Source organism: Stomoxys calcitrans, chromosome 2 (genome assembly GCF_963082655.1).
Source record: "Stomoxys calcitrans chromosome 2, idStoCalc2.1, whole genome shotgun sequence".
In the NCBI taxonomy this organism is placed as follows: Eukaryota; Metazoa; Arthropoda; class Insecta; order Diptera; family Muscidae; genus Stomoxys; species Stomoxys calcitrans.
This window is the reverse complement of record NC_081553.1, coordinates 145,506,220-145,523,576: the sequence shown is the minus strand read 5'-3', so window position 1 is coordinate 145,523,576 and position 17,357 is coordinate 145,506,220. Positions and strand designations below refer to the sequence as shown.

Sequence of the window (17,357 nt, the reverse complement as noted above, 5' to 3'; positions counted from 1 at the left end):
ATCCAAATCAGATAATAATTACGCCCTCTGTAGGTTCAAGAAGTCAAGATCCCAGATCGGTTTATATGGCAGCTATTGGGTTGCCCAAAAAGTAATTGCGGATTTTTTAAAAGAAAGTAAATGCATTTTTAATGAAACTTAGAATGAACTTTAATCAAATATACTTTTTTACACATTTTTTCTAAAGCAAGCTAAAAGTAACAGCTGATAATTGACAGAAGAAAGAATGCAATTACAGAGTCACAAGCTGTGAAAAAATTTGTCAACGCCGACTATATGAAAAATCCGCAATTACTTTTTGGGCAACCCAATATATCAGGTTATGGGTCAATTTGAACCATATTTTGCACAGTTATTTAAATCTTAACAAAACACGTCATGCCAAATTTCAGCCAAATCGGATGAGGATTGCGCCCTCTAGTGACTCACGAAGTCAAGATTCAAGATCCATTTATATGGCATACATATGATAGCTTAATATGACAGCTATATCCGGTTATGAACTGATTTCAACCATACTCAGCACAGTTGTTGAAAGTCCTAATAAAACACTTCATGCAAAAATTCAGCGAAATCGGATAAGAATTGTGCTCTCTAGTGGCTCAAGAAGTCAAGACCCAAGATCGGTTTATATGGCAGCTACATCAAAAGATGGACCGATATAGCCAATTTACAATCCCAACCGACCTAAACTAATAAGAAGTATTTGTGCAAAATTTCAAGCTGCTAGCTTTACTCCTTCGAAAGTTGGAGTGCTTTCGACAGACGGACCGACATGGCTAGATCGACTTAAAATGTCATGACGATCAATAATATATATACCGAGAGACATTATCCCGACATTATCGAGACATTCATCATAGACCCCATTAGTCTATGATGAATGTCTCGATGAGTTACGAACAAAATGACGAAATTAGTATACCACCATCCTATGGTGGAGGGTATAAAAAAACGCGGTACTAACTTTCAGTCCGATAGCATTATTTATGAAAATAGAGTGTACTTAGAACAAACAGACAGACACAAAATTAATTGCACTAAAAAATTTACCCTCGTGTTTACAATTCCGATTCGTTCAATATCATATATCATTTTCCCATATTTTTTTTTATCGAATAGTCGGGGTAGCCAAAGAAAGTCGGGATAATCCCTACCAAAACCTACCATCTGGCCAGCATAGCTGAAAAAGACTATATGAGAAGCAGGTGTAATAGGCAAGGCACACTATTCGCAAGGGAACTTATTGTTCACCTATGCCGCAGACATCGATAGTATGGGTCGGTCATCCAAAGCAGGAACTGCGCCTTTTGGAAATTGGCTGTAGGACGACGCACAGTGGGAGAAAAAAAAACAAAACTAATAAAAATTTTCTGTGTGAGAACTGGTACAGATATATCTTTGAAATTTGGAATGGTTATAGCTTGTCGAGTTCGTGTGCAAAGGCCCTACATAATCCGGGCGCCTCTTAGCAGGCTCCTAAAATTGGTCACCTCGGTACTCCGAAAAATTGTTGGGACTGCCAAATCTTCATTTGTGGTCCGATTTTCGAAATCCCTACAAAAAATCCGCTTGAGATATACAATATCTCCACTGGTTTTGGAGATATTAAACTTTTAAATTTTTTGTTGCAATTTTGACCGAGATCTGCTTTGTATTTTGCAATTTACGAAGACATTTGTGGTTCGATTTTAATTTTTGTGCATGATTTTGATTTGTGACAAAATTTACAACAACAAGTAATAATTCTTTTTGAATTTGCAGATAAAACTGTCGTTAAAAATTATCCAGCAAAAAAAGAATTTTGTAGATTTGGCAGCCCCCACAATTATTCGGATAATTTTGATTTTTTTTTTATTTTCTCACACTGTGCAACGTCGACATCTACCTGACAAAACGTAGAACAAAACTCTATTAGAAAAATCAAAGGGATGATGTAACACAACTGCAGTTTGTGTAAATTATTCGCTAAAAACCCATATAAAAGCCCTTTTATTAAGTGTATTACTTCACTTAACAAATCACTCTTGTCCCTTATTTGCAACCGATTCGCGTCAGGAAGGTGTTATTCCTATCGAAAATAAAGACCACATTGTGCTAAAGGACACCATTGAAATTAGGGGAAGTACAAGTTTTACATTGACAATTGCATAGCAATGGCCCAAGAAAGAAAACATTCGATCCCAAGGGAGTGCGCAAAAATAGTAATAGTAACTTGTTAAGAAAAAACGCAAAGAATGTACCCTGAAGAAAAAATTTACATCATCGGTATTGCTAGTGAATTAGAAGCACATATCAAAGCTATTGCTTCACTATTGTTACGATATCCCGAACAAACAGGCGACATACTTCTGGGGTGCACCCATCCGTCACCAAAGACGGCGCACCATTTAGTTTTCCGAGTTGAAGATTTATACGTACATGGAGCTACACATTTCCTGGCATTTTCTCTAAATTTTAAATGATACCAGCAATAAGGTTTCGCTTTGCTGCCGGATTTTGAATGTGAACGTCTTGAAGATGATGACTTACTACGGCTTCTAGACTTACGAAATGATTCTATTTGTGTGCAAAGGCTAGCCAACTTTTCAATTTCTTCCAAACGATTCACAGGAGGTGAAAAACTGCATATTTCTGATTCGTTACAGTCAGCAATCTTATCGGCCATGGTAGCTAATTTGTCCAGACCATCTTCGCTGACGGATAAAATTGTCTTCATTTGAGTTGGAAGCCGCTACATCCAAAGCTGCTTCAAAACATCATTTGACACCTTACCTTGTGATAAAGACCGCATTTCCCACAACAATTCGGATGGCTTTTTGTCCGCGAGTTCAATATTTGTCAACAGCTTTTTGAGACGCTTCTCCTCGGAATCCGTAAAACTGCTAATCAATTTATTTTTAAGCGTGTCATACATATTTTCCGAAGGAGGATTTACAATAATTTCTGCTGTCTTTTCCAATATATTGCTTTCAATTGAAGCCACGACGGTATGAAATTTTGTCGCATCTTGCGTAACACCAGCCATCAAAAATTGAGATTCCATTTGCTTGAACCACAAAAGAGGGTCGGCACGCCAAAATGGTGGAGCTTTCACAGCTACGCGGGAAATTTGCATTTGCACTGATGAATTGCTATCGCTCGTTGCCATTACTAGTCCTGTAGTTGTAGAAATCTTAGCGTCAGGGGTCACCAATTTGTTACGTATTTGGTAATAATGAAACGCAACAATTAAGTTTTTTACAAAAAGAGTGATAAGGTTTTTATTGTTTGAAAGACAATTTCCAACTCAACATATTTACAAATTTTCGTTTGTCACCCAGAACAAGAAATTTCAAGGCTACCTTGTTCAAAATAAAAAAAGTGACAAAATCAAGGCTGACTTGTTAAAAAGAATGAAAATTACAAAATTAAAGTAAAAAATGAAAAACAAATAAAATCAAAGCTAAGTTGTTAAAATAATAAAAAACATTTTAAATTTCAAAGTAAATTATTTCCAGCCGCCACACTATCAATACTATTGATACCAAACGGGTTTCTTTAGGTGTAGCTCATGAAGTCTGAAATATAAATTCAAAGAGTGTTGAAGGTTTTTTGATTGCTTGCTGCCTATAGACGGCAAAGCGGCTAAACTATCATTTTTTAGAGATTCCGTAACTGTTTGCTGTCTATGAAGGGTAAAAGGCTATAAAATTTTTGGAGTAAACCCCAAGGGAAAGGCAATAGTGCAAACTAAGGTAGACTCTGGAAAGTCCTTTCCACATCTACATAATTTGGACTTTCACTTAAAGGCAATATGCCAGATTAACTGAAGATATTTACTATAATAAAATTATCTACCATGCTCGCCAACTTCTTAATGAATCAAAAAGACTTGGTTTTTTAATAACAAAAAATTTGGTTATAACCAGCACCTACTTTTTTCCATTACTACCCTTGGAATCGTACTCAGGAATCGAATGAAATTTCTGAATTAATGCGATTGCATATCGTTCAAATTTACATAATGTTGCGTATTTTCCAAATTTATGTTTTTGTACAAGTAAAGTCGTTCAGATTAGTCTGCCCAAGTGCAGTCTGCTTATAAATAATTAGAACATATGACCAAGCAATACTCGTTTCCACCAGAACTTTAAAGAATCTGATATGTTTTATGGCGACTACGAGAGTCTTCGAGCTGATTCTGAAACATTACATACAGGTATGCTAAGTAACAAATGCGGTAAAGCAAATCGTTTTTTTTTAAGATTCTTCAAAAAATAACATAGCAAAGAACTTTTGAAGAGTTCAGTAAGTATTTTGAAAGCACTTTGACTGGCATAGTGCATCGCAATTTCTGATAGACCATGTATCTTCATCAACACCTTTGTCAAATTGATAAAGGTCCTCTACATACCCAACAACTATTGAAAAAGGTGTAGGTCACGCTTTGATCTTTTAGATTTCCACACCCGGAAAAATTTGTCCGTTGATATCAGCAAACACTGCTGATATTAGATTTAATTTAAATTTTTAACTTTTGACGGAATCCATACAATATTTTTGAACTTCTTAACAAGAAATGAGGCATTGCTATATATTAATAAAAACAAGTAGGAGCGTGCTAAGTTCGGCCGGGCCGAATCTTATATAACCTCCACCATGGATCGCATCTGTCGAGTTCTTTGTGCAGTATCTCTTTTTAGGCAAACAAAGAATAATGAATATGGACGGAGGAGGAGGTGGAGCTATATCAAGTTATAGTCCGATTCGAGGCCCAAGAAGCAAAATCGGGAGATCGGTTTATATGGGAGCTGTGTCAAGGTATAGATCGATTCAGACTATATTGCACACGTATGTTGAAGGGCATGGGAGAAGCCGTTGTACAAAATCTGTGCCAAATCGGATGAGAATTGCACTCTCTAGAGGCTCAAGAACTCAAGATCCCAGATCGGTTTATATAATAGCTATATCAGGTTATGAACCGATTTGAACCATATTTCGCACAGTTGTTGGAAGAGATATCAAAACACTATGTGCAAAATTTCAGTCATATTGGATGAGAATTGCGCCCTCTAGAGGCTCAAGAAGACAAGACCCAGGATCAGGTATATAGCAGCTATATCAGGTTATGGATCAATTTAGACCATACTTCGCACAATTGTTGGAAATGATATCAAAACACCATGTGCAATTTCAGTCAAATCGGACGGAATTACGCCCTATAGAGGCTCAAGAAGTCAAGACCCAAGATCGGTTTATATGGCAGCTACATCAAAACATGGACCGATATAGCCCATTTACAATCCCAATCGACCTAAACAAATAAGAAGTATTTGTGTAAAATTTCAAGCGGATAGCTCTACTCCTTCAAAAGTTAGCGTGCTTTCGACAGACAGACGGACGGACACGGCTAGTTCGACTTAAAATGTCACGTTGATCAAGAATATACATACTTTATGGGGTCTTAGACGTATATTTCGAGGTGTTAAAAACAGAATTACGAAATTAGTATACCCCCATCCTATGGTGGAGGGTATTAAAATTGCCACTTTAAGGCTTTAAATTTTTTTTTGTAAAAGCACAATTATAAAATTTGTAGTTATTTGTCTGCTTTTATTAAAATTCGTTCAAAAATTAGCAAATAATAGAAAATTGGAAAAAATTACATTATAGGCTTGTAAAATTTTAAGTTAAGAGAAAATGACATTTTCAATCTTTTTCTAACTTTTTACCATTTGAAAACAGCAACAAAAGTTTGCTGTTTTAGCAATAAATTATTACTGTCCCATTTTGGGCAGACTTCTGCTGCTATAGCAAACATTTTTGTTGTTTTTACTAACAAATTTCTCTGAGCATATACCCATAAGTAATGCCCAATGCGAAAACGTGTTCAGTATTTTAAGTAATGTATACACCAAGGAAAGACATATAATCTGCTACAGGCTTTTTTTAATAATAAGATTGAACATTAATATGAATCGGTGCTTCAGGTGATAGCTGGTGTACGCTTATAGAAAAAAAATTGCTGAAAGGGGCAAACACTGTCTGCTGAATATTATTAGATAATTATGCTGCTATTATAGCAGTAGTTTTGCTATAACAGCAGTATCTCTGCAATTTCAGAGCAGCAGGCTTACTGCTGAAAATCTGTTGTTTGCTTAAAAATTACTGTTGAAGGGGATGTTTATAAAAAGTAAATGTGTGTCTCAGTGGATGTTTATAATCACCACTGAATGTTCACTTTCCATATTCTTTTTTCTTTAAATTTAGAAAGTCCATGCCAGTCATGTACACTCTGACTGCTAAAAAGTCTGTTGTTTGCTAAAAATGACTGCTGTGTAGTTATGAAAGGGATGTTAGAAGAAAAAATAAAATACAAATGTATATATGTGTCTCAGTGGATGTTTATAAACACCAGACGATTAGGTTAGGTTGAAAAGAGGGTGCAGTAATCGGCTTATTGTGCGCTCTAAATACAAAAAAAGTAACCTCTAAAAAGAAAAATTTTAAGTTAGGAATTCCCTGCTACTTACAAAATCCTTAATTGTTTTCAATACCACTCCCCCAAGTTGGTTCATGTCTGGTATTGTGTCTACACCTAAGTGATGGTATCTATTAGACGCGAAAGCTCTATTTATCGCGCTCTGATTATCCTATTGTATTCCTTGAGCCCTGTGTAATACACATCCCAATAAACTTCCACTTTTTAACGACGTGCTCTGTTAAGAAGTGATTTCTTTTCCCGAAGTGGACAACGATCTTCGAAAGACCCCACCAATGCAGTTGTAATCCTGTTGAAATTTTCGGCAATGTCTTCTATGCTTGGACAATCTAAATTATTTTGCCCAAGTCTCTGATTTGGCACTGGCCTTGCTATTCTAATCCTACTGTAGCGATGATTAGAGAAATTGTGTACCATGGAGACCCTCCAATCCTGAACCTCATTGATTAGATTTTCCGAACATGTTGTCACATCTAATACCTCCTCCCTAATCCTATTAACAAAGGTAGCCTGGTTACCAATATTAAGTGTTATTAGGTCGTTAGTATTCAAGAATCTGCCAGTGCTTGGCCGACTAATTAGTGTTGGTACTATCGCATCGCACCCTATTAGCACCTCACTTCCTGTCTGTTTTACTTTCCTCACCAGCCGTTTCAGCTCCGACGTGGGTGGCGATGTAGCAGATAAAGTGATGCCAGGTATGCTCCACCGTCTCCCTGTCTAACCACTGTTGCAACCGACGTTGACAACTCTGGGAAAATATATAATTAAAATTTTTATTACAATTAACGAGTACCAGTGTTAGCATAGAATAATTGGTAGTTGATATGGTTCAGTCCAGAAACTCTGTTCCGGGTCGTCCATGGATCCTGAATTAAGGCAATATAAATCTTGCCCTTGCTGATTTTCTCCATCAGAGCGTGTGTAGCAGTCTCGCTCCGGTGAATCTTTTAAGTTACTGTAAGCAACACAAATAGCGCTCGTATGTCAAAACGTTTTGAGTACGTATTACCTCAAAAATGTCAAGCTTTACGATAGAGCTGTCAGTTGGCAGATTGCAACACAAGGTTTGTCCAATCCCGAAATATAAAAGACAGTCACAGGGGAGTCACTTGCCATTAGACTCTTGACACTAGTTTTGGATTTCCCGACTTGGAGCTTTGGGTTCCTGGCAAGTCTACTCCCCAAGCGTATTAAGCGCCCTTGTAGGTGAATTGGTAGTGAGCTTGGTCGCTACTGTTGTATCACAATGGTCACAACTTGTCACTTAGATAAATAGACGGGCAGTCCGATTTCAGACTGTCATTTTTATAATCCTATATATCCTTGTTCTTAATGGAATTGTTATTACATATACACACGTTGGATGAAATTGTGAAGGAATATTCATTTATAATATTCTGCTTCGTTTATTTTCAGGCTCATCAGGCTATACTATCAGCATGCAGTCCATATTTCGAAACAATATTCCTGCAAAATCACCACCCACACCCTATCATATACTTGAAAGATGTCAGATACTCAGAAATGCGATCCCTGCTCGATTTCATGTACAAGGGCGAAGTAAATGTCGGCCAAAGTTCATTACCGATGTTCCTGAAAACAGCCGAAAGTCTGCAGGTACGTGATTGTGATTTTTTGTTTTGTAGTGTGCTAAACTACATTTGACGCTTTATTCACAGGTGCGCGGTCTCACAGATAACAATAATCTTAATTATCCCTCTGAACTCGACAAACACCGCGATGCAGACATTTCATCGCCCACTGGTCGAACATCGTACGGCGGCGGCTCTGGTCTAGGAATGCGCGGAGAACGCGAGTCTCGAGATCGTCGTGGTGACCTGCGCGACGATCTACATTCGCACCGCAGCAGTAGTAGCCTTAGCGAGCGGAGTTCTGCGGCGGCAGCCGCCGTAGCTGCGGCAGCAGCTGTTGCTGCAGCCAGCGGCAACGCCAATTTACAATCTGCCGCAGCCACTTTAGGTTTAACAGGCGGTGAGCGATCACCCAGCGTGGGAAGTACCAGTGCAGCAGCTGCCGCCGTTGCGGCTGCCGTCGCAGCTGCAGCAAGCCGTAGTGCTAGTACCGATGTCTTAAACAGCCGTGCTGATTCCGGCAGCGATCGCGGAAGCGATCGTGGAAATGATAACAGCGTTTGTGGTGTCAGCGGTATTGGCGGAATTGGCAGCAGCATGGATCGCGGTGGCGTCGATGAGCGTCGTGAGGATCTGGTCCAACTAGACTACAGCAGCCAGAGCAAGAGAGATCGCGACAGAGAGGTGTCGACCACACCAGAGCATATTATTAGTAATAAAAGAAGACGTAAGAACTCATCTAACTGTGATAATTTGTTGACCTCGACCCCAAATGCGAATGTACAGGACAGGCATTACACCCAAGACTCTCAGGTATGTTATAAATCAACACAGGAAAGTTTGATTATAATTAATTTTCGAAACAATCGCTTAGTTTTGTACGAAGTTTTCAATACACCAAAAGTCTTCAAACACTACAAATTGGATTACAAACATTGTTTGCGGACTTACGAAGTTAAAAGAAAAACCAAATTGGATTTAGGTTTTGAGAAATTTTATTAAAGATTTGGTGGCCTGAAAATTTTTCGGAATACCGAGGTGATCAACTTTAGGGGTTTGTCAATAGGTGCCCGGACTACTTAGGGCCTTCAAATTTACATGATTTCGTTAGCACCTCAGCTCTACTACAAATACATTTCCCTTGAACATTCCATTAGAAACAGGGGATACTTCTCTCATATCAATGAGTACAGTCCGATTAAAGTTTAAGCTCAATGATAAGGGCCTCCTTTTTTGTGCCGAGTCCGAACGACGTGCCGCATAGCGATACCACTTGTTAGAAAAGTTTTAACATGGCAGGATATTATACAAACGCAGCCAGCGTTATTAAGAGGATAATCGTTGAAAATTTTGTTAATGTTCACGCCGGGATTTGAACCCAGGCGTTCGGCGTCATAGGCGGGCATCCTAACCATTCAAAATTTCAAAGAGTTATCTCTACCCGTTCTCAGACGGCAGTCTTTTTAACAAGTTTTTCGATGCTATCCCAAAGTGCGACATCTCATCGCCTACCGCTTTGCTTTCCCGACTGCATCGCAATAGTTATCAATGAAGGGATTCAATGTAGATCTCTTTATGTGTGTTTGTAGAAATTTTCTTACTTGTAGGACTTAAACGTGGAAACGAGCCAAAGAACTTAAATGTTATATTAAAGATGCTATCTTAACATTTACTTTCCTATTTACTAACGGACACGACCATCTCTCGACCAAATTTCGATCGCTGATTGATTCTTGTTGTACTTCACAGTTGACTGCCCAATTTTTATTTGTTGAAAAATCCTTTTTTAAATGTGGCATTTAAACCGAAGGAAGCCAAAGATTAAAAGACAGTCCTATTTCTAAGGCTAGTTTGCGTCGTTATCTATTACTTACACTGTTGTCTTGCCCTAAAGCCAATAAAAAGATTAAAATAAAAAATCCTAATACCAAAGGAAAAAATTGGAAAATTGGTCATCTTTAAATTTAGTTTGCTTTTCTTTGGCCCGAAAGACAAACATTTTTTCAATGCGTGTCGTTGTTGTAGTAGCTTCATATTTCCATGTGGAATTAGCGATCCTTATCAAGCTCCTGTAGGTGAGCAAGGTCGTTGCTGTCGATTTGATCGATCGCCGCGGTAAAGTTATGGCCATTGGTTGTTTAAAGGCGTCAATAACCCGTCATGTTATATCGAGTGTCATTGGGACCCAGTACTTAAGTAAGTGCCGGCGCCAAAGGGCCTCGCACTAAGACTCTCCACTGGAAATGCTGATTGTCCTGTGGACGAGCTCGATAGCTCTGAGTTGAGCTTCTCATGATAACGATAAACACCTAAAAGGTCGGTGGTGTTCATAGTTATCCTATGCTGGTATCTTTGACCGCCATTCAGTTTACCTCAAAACTCAGTTTATTTGGGTTTTGGTCTACGCCGCATATAGTCGAAGCAAGATATAGGACAATATAATTCGTTCTCAAGTCGACAATAATCATTTTACGCCCAAATCGTTTCTTATTTACCCCATTAGCGATAAACTTCATTTCTGCCTATAAGACACATACTACATATTTTTGCCCATAAACAGCAACCGGCACAAACTTCTCACATATCCATTTTTTTAGCCGTGTTTGAACGGCGTGACGCATTGCGACACCTCTTTGGGGCGAAGTTTTAACATAGACTCTATGCATGGCATAGTACCTCACAAATGTCGCCACCATTAAGAGGGGAAAACCAGCGCTGAAAATTTGTTGCTGATGTTCTCGCCAGGATTCGAATCCAGGCATACTACGCTACGGTGGTAAACCATTTTTTTTAAGAAAATGTTAATTCATAATTGGTCAATTTTGATGGGCGCTTTATAGCCGAAATATGTAACTTAAAAAGAGCGACTTTACAATTTGTTCGAAAAATTAAAACACTTTGATCTCACCAAATTGTCATAGGTAGTTGTTGTATATAAGTTATAAACTGCCACACGATTGGCATATATTCATTACGACAATAACGATAGCAATAGCTATGGGCCTCATTTAGAGCAAAGTTGATACAAAACGTGCTTATTTCAGTACCACACGGTGTTGATAGAAAAGCAATGCCGCATGGAATAGATGAAATATAAAACGATTTGTACCGTTTGCCACTAGCTTATTACCGCACTGATATTGGTGACCAACTTTGAAGTCTCGCCAATAGGCCCCCGGGTCTTCCAGGGCCCTGCAATTTCGTGACGATATCTCTATTCGTTCAAAAATGGAAGTCTTTCTTTGCACTAATTTTTATACCCGCCACCATAAGATGGGGGGTATACTAATTTCGTCATTCTGTTTGTAACTACTCGAAATATTCGTCTTAGACCCCATAAAGTATATATATTCTTGATCGTCGCGACATTTTATGTCGATCTAGCCATGTCCGTCCGTCCGTACGTCCGTCTGTCTGTCGAAAGCACGCTAACTTCCGAAGGAGTAAAGCTAGCCGCTTGAAATTTTGTACAAATACTTCTTATTAGTGTAGGTCGGTTGGTATTGTAAATGGGCCATATCGGTCCATGTTTTGATATAGCTGCCATATAAACCGATCATGGGTCTTGACTTCTTGAGCCTCTAGCGTGCGTAATTCTTATCCGATCAGAATGAAATTTGGCTAGACGTGTTTTGTTATGATATCCAACAACTGTGCCAAGTTTGGTTGAAATCGGTCCATAACCTGATATAGCTGCCATATAAACCGATCTTGGGTCTTGACTTCTTGAGCCTCTAGCGTGCGCAATTCTTATCCGATCAGAATGAAATTTGGCACGACGTGCTTTGCTATGATATCCAACAACTGTGCCAAGTATGGTTGAAATCGGTACATAACCTGATATAGCTGCCATATAAACCGATCTTGGGTCTTGATTTCTTGAGCCTCTAGAGTGCGCAATTCTTATCGGATTGAAATGAAATTTTGCACGACGTGTTTTGTTATTATATACAACAACTGTGCCAAGTATGGTTCAAATCGGTCCATAACCTGATGTATAACCGATCTTGGGTCTTGACTTCTTAAGCCTCTAGAGGGCACAATTCTTATCCGATTTGAATGAATTTTTGCACGAAGTATTTCGTTATGATATCCAACAACTGTGCTAAGTATGGTTGAAATCGGTCCATAACCTGATATAGCTGTCATATAAACATATCTGGGGATTTGAGTTCTTGAGCTTCTAGAGGGAGCAATTCCTATTCGATTTGAATGAATTTTTGCACGAAGTATTTTGTTATGATATCCAACAACTGCGCCCAATAAGGTATAAATCGGTTCATAACTTGATATAGCTGTCATATAAACCGATCTTGGATCTTGACTTCTTGAGCCTCTAGAGGTCGCAATTATTATCCGATTTGCCTGAAATTTTGTACGACTGATCCTCTCATGACCATCAACATACGTGTTTATTATGGTCTGAATCGGTCTATAGCCCGATACAGATCCCATATAAATCGTTCTCTCAATTTTACTTCGTGAGCCCCCAATGGGCGCAATTCTTATACCAATTGGCTGAAATTTTACACAGGTCTCCAACATATAATTTAATTGTCGTCCGAACCGGACCATATCTTGATATCGTTTTAATAGCAGAGCAACTCTTTTCTTATATCCTTTTTTGCCTAAGAAGAAATGCCAAGAAAAGAACTCGACAAATGCGATCCATGGTGGAGGGTATACAAGATTCGGCCCGGCCGAACTTAGCACGCTTTTACTTGTTTTATCTCATTGTGCGTCCTACGAATGCAAGCTAAAATTTAGAATATACTCGAGAGAAAATGTTCTCCAGAAATATAATCACGTATAACGCCGTATTTACCATCTAGACGAATTTGATATACTGACATGTTCAATGTTCCGCTGCGTGATGCAAAAACGGAGTAAGTAAATTAGTATACCCACATTCTCTGGTGAAGGAAATTACTTTTTATACCCTCCACCAGAGGATGGGGGTAAACTAATTTCCTCACTTCGTTTGTAACACCTCGAAATATTCGTCTAAGGCCCCATAAAGTATATATATATATATATTCTTGATCGTCATGACATTTTAAGTCGATCTAGCCAGTTCCGTCTGCCGAAGACACGCTAACTTTTGAAGGAGTAAAGCTAGCCGCTTGAAATTTTTCCGCAAATATTTCTTATCAATGTAGGTCGGTTGGGATTGTAAATGGTCCATATCGGTCCACGTTTTGATATAGCTGCCATATAAGCCGATCTTGGATCTTGACTTCTTGAACCACTAAAGGGCGCAATTCTCATCCGATTTGGCTGAAATTTTGCATGAAATGTCCATAACGGTCCATAACCTGATATAGATGTCGTATAAACCGATATGAGAACTTGACTTCTTAGGCCACTAGGAGGCGCATTTTCCGCCTTCTCCGATTGATCTGTACAACGGCTTCTCCCATGACTTTCAACATACGTGTCCAATATGGTCTGGATCGATCTATAGCTTGATAGCGCTCCCATATAAACCGATCTCCCGATTATGCTTCTTGAGCCCCTACAAGACGCAATTCTTATCCGAATGCACTGAAATATTACCCAATGACTTCTACTATGGTCTTCAACATTCAATTCATTTATGATCCGAATCGGACTATAACATGATATTGCTCCAACAGCACAACAATTCTTATCCATTATTCTTTGATTGCCTAAAAAGAGATACCGCGCAAAGAACTCGACCAAAACGATCCTTGGTGGAGGTAAATAAGATTCGGCCCGGCCGAACTTGGCACCAGGAGGTCTTTACATAGTTCTGCATTCATTTTAGTTGGAACAAAGCCTCTAAAAAAAACAAAAAAAAAAATACAAATCTATTTCCATTTTTTTTTTAAGTATGTTGATTCTCACCATTTGCTATATATTTCACAGTAATTACCGAAAAATTGGAAATTGTTGGTTTTTAGCTCCTAAAACTTAATTTTTCAATAATGCACATATGAATAATTTCTATGGGAATCTTAGACTTCCACAGAAATTAAGAGTGATAGTACTTTGGATGAAGTTCAAACAGAGAATTGGTTATGGAATGTAAAAGTGTTCAAGGTAGTGAACATTTTGTTCTTTAATTCTTGTTCAATTGTTGGTTTCATATAGATGGAAAAGAGCAAAATTTTTTGCACATATAATTATTTGTCTGGGGTGTATTCCAAAACCTAAATAAATATGTGTTCATATATTTATTAGAAATAATAATCCAAATTGATTGTTGTATGGACACTTACAAGCGAATAATTTTTTGTTTCCGTTTCGTTAATTTGAGAAAGTGTTTTCGTATACATAACACTTACTGTCAAAACACGATCACTCATGCGAATTTCGTTCTTTTTAGGCGCCCTCAAACTTTAAATCAAGTCCTGTGCCAAAGTCCCTTGGCGGTGGCGGTAATACATCAGAAACAGAAGATTCCGGAGGACGCCGTGACTCTCCATTGTCGGCCAGTGCTCTCAGCGGTGGCGGCAACGTTAATGCATCATCTGGTGGCATGGGTTTAAACCAATCTCTGAGTATTAAGCAAGAACTAATGGATGCCCAGCAGCAACAGCAACGTGAGCATCACGTCTCCTTGCCTCCAGAATACTTGCCGGTAAGTCTCGTATAGATTAAACGGGCATTTCTCCTCTCGAGGTCAGCAGCACAGATACCTAAGTGCTGGAAAGGTTTTACTAACACTGATCGCATTAAGAATTCTTCAAATGACCCATACTTTCCCTTTGTTCATTTCTTTTGCTTTATTTTGTTAAGGTTTTTTCTTTGGACCGGTGCGATGGTTCCAATTGATTTGTGTTTTTTTTTTTTAGTATTTTTAATGTTTTTTGCTTTACAACATGCCAAATTGTCCTTGTTCTTAAACAACTTTTCGTTAGATGTATAATGATTGAACCAGTTGAATTATTTATTGTCAAAAATGCTTTAAACCTTCAAATACTACAAAATTGCCGCACTTTACACTTCGGTAGGCAGAGACGGAGACATGAAAGTATGTTCCAATGATGAATGTTTTGGGATGACGAAGGATTATTAAGATATTCTTGCGAAAAATAAATCGGCCGTGAAAAAGAAAAAATCTAAACAATTTAAGGATGTGCTTTAAGAATGTTTACATGTTGTGTTTATTCGTATAAAGCGAGACCCTTCCCTCTTGTGGAGAAGAATGCATTTTATACAGTAATACATTCTTATAGAATGTTTTCGCTTTAAAAATTTCGAGAATGAAGTTTTTAAATTTTCTTTTGAGTTTAATTTTATTTGTTTGTCTCTTTTGTTTCCTTGCGTTTATACGAACACGAACGATCGTTTAAAGACTACCATAAATCTTGATAATCCTCGGCAACCAAGCCCGTCTAGTAGTAATCAAAGGCAACTCAGTATTGCTGAGACATTCTCGAAGCATTTGCAACAAGAATATGAACAGTTTCAAAAGCATCAGCAAAAAGATCGCATTCAAAAAGATCAACAAAGGCAGCAGGAGCAGCAAAACATAATCTTCCAACACGCTGTCGAAGTTCAACTGAAACGGCTTCAGCAGCAAACCCAACAGCACATCAAGAACACATGGCAGCAAAATGTTGCCGACATTGAAATGGCTGCCACCTCAACCATTCAGCGCCTGCTGCAACAACAACATCAGCAACAACTCCTGGCAACAACATGCGAAGCGTCAACTTCCCGTAGTTCCTCTGGCAAGTCGAATCAAACTCCCACCGTACCGCCCAATGTTGTTCACCCGCCCAGTACATCTCGCAAAAATGGTCGTTTCCGCACAAATTGGCTATTTCTATACGATTGGCTGCAATATGACGAACAGTCCAACACAATGTATTGTAAGTTCTGTCGCAAGTGGTCAAACGAGTTGCCGGATATCCGCACTTCATTTGTGGAGGGCAACTCGAATTTTCGACTTGAGATAGTCAATCATCACAACAAATGCAAATCGCATCGCATGTGTTACGAGAGGGAGAAACAGGAGTGTCACACGCAGCAGAAAGCCGCGGCCAAGATAGCCCCAAACGGCGGTGAAGACTTGAAACGCAATACAACACCCGACGACAGAGACAACACTAAGGCGCCCGAGATAATAACCATCAATGTGGGAGACGACAGTCCCTGATATCCTTTGACATTGGTGACAAAGCCACTGGCGTCACATACTGGCATGGAAATAAAGAAATCAAATTGCCAAGAATAGCTGTCACTATTTCGTCTCTTTTAACGGAACTTAGGTTTTAGTTGAGTAGTTTTGTACATATTTAAGGTTTAAAGCATTTTTCTAAGAAAATCCCACAGCAATTAAATTCTCAATGAGTACAAAATCAAAGCCTGATAGTTTTTTTTTAAGCGAAGCTGTCATTTTTGTATATCCCTCTTTTCTCCCCCTCTCTTCGCTATCTCTGCGTTGATCGATTCCCCAGCAGCCGGCAGCATTGAAACACCCCGAGGACATGGTATCATTGTTATCAAGCCATTCGTTACAAGCAGCCGATACGCGAGAGGATCACAACGATGCAAAACAATTGCCTTTCGACCAGTCAGACAACATTGATGGTAAGTTCTTTGAACGTCGTACACGTTTTTTTCACATGTCCTAGTCTGCCTCTAGTATCGATTGTTTAGTAGACTTATTCTTAATCTCTTCTTTTCATTTCGTTATGTAATATTTCTGTAAAAAGCAAAAACAACCCGATTTAACTTACCCTTCCACGACAACAAGCAGACATTTTTTTATCTACATTTGAATAAACATACATACTAGTATATATACATAAATATTTAGTGCAAACACTTTTTTATCTTCACCCATTTTAACGTAGTTCCCCCCAAATTTAGTTTGTGATTTAGTTTCTTAATTTTGTTTGATCTTCCAAATACAGCATTAAATCAAGCTTTAACAAAAATTACAAAACAATATATGTATATTTATATAATTTTTTCCTCCTCTACTTGTTGTAAATGGAAATGAAATGCGTTTAACTTTTTTGAAAAAAATATTAGAAATACCTCTTTGTCACCTGAAATAAAAATACACTTTTTTTGTTGCCTACATATAGTGAAGCGTAAGGAGCCCTTGTATATAAGTGACAATCGTGTAAGCTTTATTGGGCCACAGTCGAACTCGGATAAGTGAAACGCTAAAAATGTAGCAATTGGGTTACGAACAGGTAATTTGCAATTAAGCGTCGTTCGGATAAGTGAAATTAATTCACTGTGTGTCGCACAATTTCAACGACATGCAAAGAAAAATCAGCGATTTGGTGAAACTT

At 38.4% G+C, this 17,357-nt stretch overlaps 2 protein-coding genes and 1 long non-coding RNA gene across 8 annotated transcripts in view; 1 reads left to right on the top strand and 2 right to left on the bottom strand.

Annotated features, from left to right (window-relative positions):
* LOC131994885 (uncharacterized) overlaps window positions 1-3,271 on the bottom strand; it is a 70,256-nt gene extending 66,985 nt beyond the window's left edge. Inside the window, exon 1 of the mRNA XM_059361935.1 lies at window positions 2,776-3,271. Coding sequence (XP_059217918.1) covers window positions 2,776-3,151 — 376 coding nt within the window. The 5' untranslated portion in view covers window positions 3,152-3,271. The remainder of the gene's footprint in view (window positions 1-2,775) is intronic.
* Window positions 1-17,357, top strand: part of LOC106088314 (sex determination protein fruitless) — a 179,003-nt gene that overhangs the window by 122,191 nt on the left and 39,455 nt on the right. For 3 of the 6 annotated variants that reach the window (XM_013253771.2, XM_013253770.2, XM_013253763.2), the window contains exons 3-6: window positions 7,904-8,104; window positions 8,167-8,892; window positions 14,429-14,683; window positions 16,512-16,641. In XM_013253771.2, the coding sequence (XP_013109225.1) occupies window positions 7,904-8,104; window positions 8,167-8,892; window positions 14,429-14,683; window positions 16,512-16,641 (1,312 nt within the window). Of the gene's footprint in view, window positions 1-7,903; window positions 8,105-8,166; window positions 8,893-14,428; window positions 14,684-16,508; window positions 16,642-17,357 lie in introns of all 6 variants that reach the window. The other 3 variants (XM_059361933.1, XM_013253765.2, XM_013253764.2) reach the window with 1 other exon arrangement.
* On the bottom strand, window positions 14,036-15,449 carry LOC131994888 (uncharacterized). The gene is made up of 3 exons (XR_009396922.1): window positions 14,804-15,449; window positions 14,322-14,748; window positions 14,036-14,252 (listed from the first exon to the last, which is right to left on the bottom strand). It is a non-coding gene; the product is annotated as an uncharacterized LOC131994888 (long non-coding RNA).